This window comes from Carassius auratus, chromosome 16, assembly GCF_003368295.1.
Source record: "Carassius auratus strain Wakin chromosome 16, ASM336829v1, whole genome shotgun sequence".
Lineage (NCBI taxonomy): Eukaryota > Metazoa > Chordata > Actinopteri > Cypriniformes > Cyprinidae > Carassius > Carassius auratus.
In genome coordinates this window covers 1,783,703-1,791,463 of record NC_039258.1, presented here as the reverse complement: position 1 = coordinate 1,791,463, position 7,761 = coordinate 1,783,703, and the positions used below count along the sequence as shown (strand labels likewise).

Below are 7,761 nucleotides of genomic sequence, written 5' to 3'. Positions count from 1 at the left end.
AATAATAATCGATTGAAATCCCTGACCCTGGCATACGACGGAGATGTGGACATGTAGCCCTTCTCAGAAAACTAACATCATGAAAAATATCAGCAGCAAATGGTTGAATCTCATGAAAACATCTCCAGGTCACATTATACCCCTAATTCGAATTCGAAAAATTAAGTAATTATATTTTGCATAAATGAAACAAAGCCCATTTTATCCCCTGTGTACATTATCAAATTATGGAAATGACTTTATTGCATTATTAATGAAAATTAATCTCTTTTTTCTTAAATTCCTTTACTGAACAATTTACTTTCAGTGTTTTTGTAATTCTCAGTATTGTCAATGGTGACTCTCTTTTTTTTTATATACGTATATATTTTTAGATATATATAAATTAAAGACATTATAATAAAAAGCATGATGTATAAATACTTATTTAGTGAAATATATTAAAATCTGAGAGTTTTTGCGTTACAATAAATTACAATAAATTAAATGTGCTTAATTGTCATTAAAATAAAACAATGCAAATAGTGCTTAGGCTTGATTTTTTGTTTATGAAAAATATAATTTCTTAACTTTTTGCCATTTGATTTTGGGGTGAAGTGACCCATGCTTGAGATACAACCAAATACTCCTCCTCCTCCAAAAAAAAAATGCCTAACCATCTCAAATACTGGACCCTAAATGCTTGAATCCAACATAGAGGAAGAAGAAACATCCAAGAGTCGCAAGCAAAACCGTCATACTTTATTTTTACTTCATGTTCTTGTTCTGGAAGAGCCTTTACACACATCTTCACACGCTGTGAGATCATGCCTTTGTTTATATTCAGTTCCTTACAAGTATTTGTTAATTATGCAACTGCGGTCTACCATACGACGGGTCAGGACCTTATCGGAACAACTTTGTTCCGACTTGTGCTTCCCAGCTGAGAGGATTCATTATTTGGAAGGAGCTATTGAACAGACAATGCCAAAACAAACAACACACACAGTAGAGAACATGTAAGGAAACTTGGGATCTTCAGATATCATGGACGACATTTGCTTACAGAAGATGCAGCCTTTCTATGGAAGGTGAAAACAAGACAAATCATATTCTCCTGGAAGTCCCACTCTGATTCCAGGTGTTATTTTGCACTATATTAGTGCAGCAAGGAAAGCATTCGCCATTGAACCATTGATGTCTCAGAAGCAACGATTTTTCAAGGCAAGCGAATATGAATCTGGAGCACATCAGTGAGACGGGATAAATGAAAAAGTGTACAAAAATAAATCTCAGAGTGGGACTCTTTAAAGACTTCATGTCCTTTTTGTTTTCACTCATTTGTGCATTGTATAGTTTCTATGATGTGTCTTTTCTGCTCAACAGACTATAAATATGTATTTTTTGTTATAGCTTTCCATTCAGACATTTTTATAATAATTGTTTGATGTACAGTTGTCGAGGAAAAGTGGTTGTGACTTTTGATTGGGGGGGTTATGCCCCATTTTCAGTGTCTGGTATGATGTACGTGTCAAGACAATGGGTCTCATGGGAAGACTGATAGTTTCTGCCTTATTATTGATTAAAAAATACTGAAGTTTTGTTACTAATTGTTGCCAATTCTCACAGGACAGTGTATATGCAAAATACAATGGCCCTACAAAGTATTTGGACATGCAAGATTAACTTTAATATGTCTGGAGGTAACTGCATTAGATGGGGAGCTGGTTGCATTTCTAAATACCGGAAAGTATTAATGTTCACTTCCATTTATGGTTTTCGCATATGCATTTTCTACCAATACTGCGAAATGCTATACTAAACTTTACTGATGGTGTTTTTTGCACGACCGACACTTGAGTGCAAGACAAAATGCTACTTATGAGCAGCTTCATTTTAGTGAATCAAAATCATTTGGCGCGTCCAGTGTAGTCAAATTCCCCAACGAATGACTCTTATGAACCGGTTCTTTTTAGTGAATCAAAAACATATGACGTATGTGTTGTGTAGTCCAGTTCCTGAATGAATTACTCTTATGAATCAGCATTTTATACTGAATCAAAAACAAATAATGCAACCAGTGCAGTCCGATTCCGGAGCACCTGACTCATATGAACCGGTTCTTTTTAGTGAATCAAAAACATTTGACGTATTCAGTGTAGTCCAATTCCTAAATGAATTACTGTACTCTTATGAATCAGCAATTTATTCTGAATCAAAAACAAATAATGCAACCAGTGCAGTCCGATTCCGGAGCAGCTGACTCGTATGAACCGGTTCTTTTTAGTGAAGCAAAAATGTGCAATGTCTCCAGTGTAGTCCAATGCCCAAACAAATGAATCTTATTTTTTTGATTCACTAAAAAGAACCAGATCATAAGATTCATTTGTTTGGGAATTGGGCTACACTGGATGTGATTCACTAAAAGGAACTGGTTCATATGACACATCAAGTGTTAACTATTTCTGAACAAATTACCTTTATGATCTCGTATTTTACACTGAATTAAAAACATACAATGTGTTCAGTTTAGTCTGATTCCCAAACTATACATAACTCTTATCAACTGGTATTTTATACTGCATCAGAAATATACAACACGACCAATGTGAGTCCGATTCCTGAACGACTCTTTTGAACAGTTACTATTTAATATATCAGTATCATTAAGCAGCTTATGTCTGTGTTATTTAAAACTTGTGAAAGTATTATATAAAACTTAAATGAATGAAAAGTGGTACTACTGTATACACAAACACAGACACACACAAGTCATCAAAAATGCTAATATATTTACTTTTGATATTGTTATCTAATGCAAAGTCCTCCATGCATAAAGTGTGGTTTAAGTGTTCAAATACTTTCTGGGCTCATTGTACATGTGTAGTTGGATCTGATATCAGATAATTATATATGTATATAATTGTGTAATATTATGACATCATAAGTATGAGCTGTCTCACGCATTTGCAACAAACTTACAAAGCCATCAAACAGTAAATCGTTTTTTATTATTCAGCAGATTAAGCAGTATTCAATTTATATATCCATAAATTATTTTCAAATGATCATACATTACAGATACATTGAAAAAGAAAGAAAAAGAAAATATAGTGTGTATGTCATGAAATTTGATTTATATTGAATTTTTAAGACCTGTTATATATATATATATATTTAAAAAAGCAGCGTGAATATGATACTCCTAAAATGTGATAGTCTATGAATCCTGCTGAAATCTTCCATTCAGATAGTAGTAATATAGAAGATGCTTTTAATCGGTCAAATCTCCTCATTTTCCCTTGGTTCATTTACGCTGCTACATTAGAGTCGTTTCACCCGGCTGTCCTGCTAGCAGCTGCTGAAATTAATGTTTACCTTTAGTTTTATTTGTAAATAACAATGAGTATTGAATCATATTCATTTCTTTTCTATTGCACAGAAATGTTAAGTACATTGCAAAGTGGTCTCGCTGATCTTTGTTAATTATGGTCATGTTGTAAAGTACCAAGATCTTTTTTTGTACAGCTTGTTTTCTGATGAACTACAGGTAATAAACACTGGTGTATTAAACATGTATGAATGATATTTCTTGTCTTATCTCCATATTTTGGGAATATGAATGTCTTTGATTTTTATCCACTATATGGAGTCAGTTATGACTCTATTAAAGAAAATCATAGGATTGGTTGTGTTGACGTTCATAGGCGTTCCTCCCTCATGCGAGCGAGCGTCTGTCAGTGTCAGGTGGAGCTGAGTGACCATGTGTTCACGGCGCAGAGCAGAGAAGAGAAGAGCCTTGCATCAGGACGATCAGCTTCCCCCGAACTTCACTGAATCCCGTTGAGAATTTCACCGAGATCAGAACAGCTGTGAGGAAAGTTCAAGAGTCGGAAACCTTCTAAATGATGATGATTGCGAGCAGTTTGATGTGTCTCGTGATACTCCTATCCATTAATGATGTAAGTGCATTTACATTTGATCACAAATTCTTATATTTATCTTTGCTGTGGGGGTTGAGCTTGCTCTTTGATGTGTTTGACTGTATGATATTCAGCACCACAGACAGCGACAGGCAGTCAACTCAGATCCTTCAGGAATGTACTTGATTTCTATTGGAATTTAGAACCGATCCTAATGGGATCAATTACAAGTCCTCTAAGAATCAAGATGTGGTCAAAGGCTGAAACAAAGTTTATGAGAGCTTTATAAAATATGGATTATATGGAGAATATGTGAGCACTGGTATTCAGCATTTTATCAAATGCTGAAATTTAACATGGAATTTCTACAACTTTTTATGCTATTGCAATGACTTATTACTAAAGGCAGTCACACTGGGGATTGTGGGTGTGAAATAATTTCTTTGAAAATAAGACATTTCACTAGTAATTCCTTCAAAATTCACTAAATTGCTCCAAAATGTTTTCTTTTCTTTTTTTTTTTTGTATATTGTATTTTGTTCTACTGTACAGTAACAGTTAAAATATTATTGTAAAATGTTATAAATGTTATTTATTTAATAAAAACTAACATTAATTGGAATAGTTTTTATGTTATGGAATGTTTACAAAATTACTAGATTAGGATCCTTTAGAGCTGATTCTAAATTATAAAATAAAATCCAATAGGAATTCTCGACATTTTTTACATTCACCTTCTTTGATTTTCATAAAATGCTACTAAATGTAATAAACAGTAACAAAGAAGCAGCAAGTTACACAGTTAAACAGTCTCATCTTTTTATTTTCATCTTTTAAAAAGTTTAAGAAATGTTATAGTGCAACAGTCCAACTGAATCCTAAAATCTCCATAAAACTGTCAGATTAGACCAGTCTGATCTATAGAAACCAGTTAAACCAGCAAACCACCTTACATTTCTTTAACTTGAGCTTGAAAAAAAGCCCTCCTATTAATATAATAATCAATAATGGTGGATCTTGATTGAATCACAAGACACTTTGTCTTTAGTTTAGTTTCTGTCAGCAATACTTTAGTAATTTAATGGTTGGTTAAGAATCTCATATGAAGGAACATGCAGTATTGGTCATCAATGTTCAACTTGCTATTTGGAAACTGCGCTTTTTTGTCATCAATATTGGTAAAAATCGTCAGCAATTATATCCATCATGTTTTCAGATGAAACAATATTTTGTGAATAAGAATGTGTGAACTATTGCAGTCTCATGTATTGCACTTCAAACTGCAATTTATCATTCATAAAGGTTTTAGAGATATTCTCCAGTATTAATCAGAGCATGCATTACTTCTCATCATATACTGTTAATAATGCAACATTCCAGCATTGTGAGCTGAAGAACCAGAAGAAGTTTTTTGTTTTTAACGTCTGTCTCTCCATTCCTGCCTCTTTCTCTCTCTCTATAAGGTCCAGCTCACACCTCAGACTGAAGATCGATTTGTCTCTAACTGAAATAAGAGGCAACATGGTGCTCAAGCCTCAAAAGGATTATTGCTTTTTTATATAAATATATAAGTGTGACTGTAAGTGTCTGACCCCTGGAGATTAAGATCCAATATACGAATTCTGTGAAAAGAGCTATTGAGTTGATGTCGTAAGTTTCGATTTTTGGGGGTTTCCTTTTTTTTTTTTACCTGGACATGTTCAATGGAAATGCTCCCGTGTTGCAGTAACTTTGCCTTCATCCGATTACAGTGCTGTTTATGTTTTTAACCATGATCAATGGAGTTAAATCACGACATGCTGATTTATTCACTAATATTCTCAACGCAATCATGGATTCTTTTTCAAGTTTAGAAGAGCGCTGGTTTCAGAGATAGTATCTCCCTGTGGGAATGTTTCAGATGAGTTACAGTATGTCATGATTTCATCCTTGCAGGTGAATTTCATTCCTCTTTTGACTGACTGACTGACTGCACTGTACAGAATGAAAACGTGCAGGTCTTTCTACTTGATCAGATCCTTAGAAATGCTTACAGCGTAATCATAATCATAGTGTTCTATTCTATTTAATTTAATTATATTCTATTTAATTTGATATATTAAAATATATATATATATATATTTATAAAATATATATATATATATTATATATTAAACATATTTAAACACTACTGTTATTTACTTATGTTTACCTGTGAGCCAATTTTAAAAGTTCTCTTTATATAAAAAAAGTATTGTTTTCAAATGTGTCACTGTTTTTATTCATCATTCTAAAAAAGAATCTTTCAAATCAATGATTGCTGCACAAGTTCCATTCTGTTTACTTGGCATTCAATCATACATAATCATACTTTTTTTCAAAATGAAGCTGCTGTCATTCAAATGCATTACCTTGTCTGGCTGCTTTGAACCATGTTTATGAATGTTACAACTCCATAAATTTCCATTTGGGGAAACGAACTCTGAGCTGGGAACACCTTGATCTTATTTATAGCTGGAGTGTGATGGCAGTGTGGAGCTGCTGGAGACCTAATCCATTAAACCAGCTTCCTGTAAATCTGCCATCGGAAAGCCGTAATCCTGCCCGGAGCTGTTTGGAAAAACTGTCAGTCTTCAAATGAAGTTAATTATGTTTTACAGCATTCTGGCACTACAGCAGCATGTCTGACTGTATTGTGTATCATAAAAAAAAAGTAATTCTGAAATGTAAATGAGGCAATTGAGATGAAAGGTTTTTGTTTTATCTTCCTAAATTATCTCATTAACTCATCACTGCAGATGCTGTTTGTTTTTTTCTGTGCTTGTCACCTCTGTACTGAACATGTTTGTCATGATCTATCTATCTATCTATCTATCTATCTATCTATCTATCTATCTATCTATCTATCTATCTATCTATCTATCTATCTATCTGTCTGTCTGTCTGTCTGTCTGTCTGTCTGTCTGTCTATTCATGTAGATATAATGACAGATTTGCTGTCAAATCATTTCAAGTAAAGTCAAGCAGATCTTTTCCTTCTGATATGGTGTTATTTTCATGATCTTTTGGTGTAAAACAACCTTGTTGTCTCATTTTGTTGTCTCAGGTCAGATATGCCAAAGGAAATAGTTCTCTGACAGCAAGGTCTCTGCAAATGGACAGGTCTAAGAACACAATGAAGTATCCATGTGCTGATTCAGACCCATTGCCCATATCAACTCCCGATGTCCGTGATGCTGACCAAGACCTCCTGTCTGACAAACTCAAGCCATGTCCCAATCAAGAGCTGTGGGACTGGGCTCCAAACCTGACCGAGACACACCCGTCCGCCCAACAATCCCGGAAACGGGTCACGGTGAAAAGAGGCAAAGCTAAGAAGATGTTCGGCTGGGGAGATTTCCAGTGCAAAGTAAAGTCCACGAGCCTCGATCTGCTCATCACTGGGAAGATCGTGGATCACGGCAATGGGACATTCAGCGTTTATTTCCGATACAACACCACCGGAGGTGGAAATGTGTCCGTAGGGCTGGTTCCTCCAAGCAAAGAGGTGGAATTTGATGCAGTGGCCCAAACCATTCTGCACTCGGTGGAGTCGAGGATGTTTAACTGCAGGGTGGAGCATGAGAGGGTGGAGAGAGGTACCAAAAGCACACGCTGCTGGTATGACCCGTCTCATATCTGCGACCAGGATCAGACTCACAGTCATGTTTCTTGGCTCTGCTCAAAACCGTTCAAAGTCATCTGTGTCTACATATACTTCTATAGCTTGGACTACAAACTGGTGCAGAAAGTCTGTCCAGACTTTAATTACCACAGCGAGTCTCCATACTTACCTTTTGGATGATAATTTTGTCTCATAATAAAAGACAAATTAGTATGT

At 34.9% G+C, this 7,761-nt stretch overlaps 1 protein-coding gene across 1 annotated transcript; it reads left to right on the top strand.

The window, feature by feature from the left end:
* The first annotated feature begins 6,975 nt into the window (after positions 1–6,975).
* LOC113116794 (neurexophilin-1) lies at positions 6,976–7,725 on the top strand. The gene has a single exon (XM_026285118.1). It carries the CDS (start codon positions 7,036–7,038, stop codon positions 7,723–7,725), a length of 690 nt encoding a protein of 229 aa, XP_026140903.1. The 5' UTR covers positions 6,976–7,035.
* The last annotated feature ends 36 nt before the right edge of the window (positions 7,726–7,761 follow it).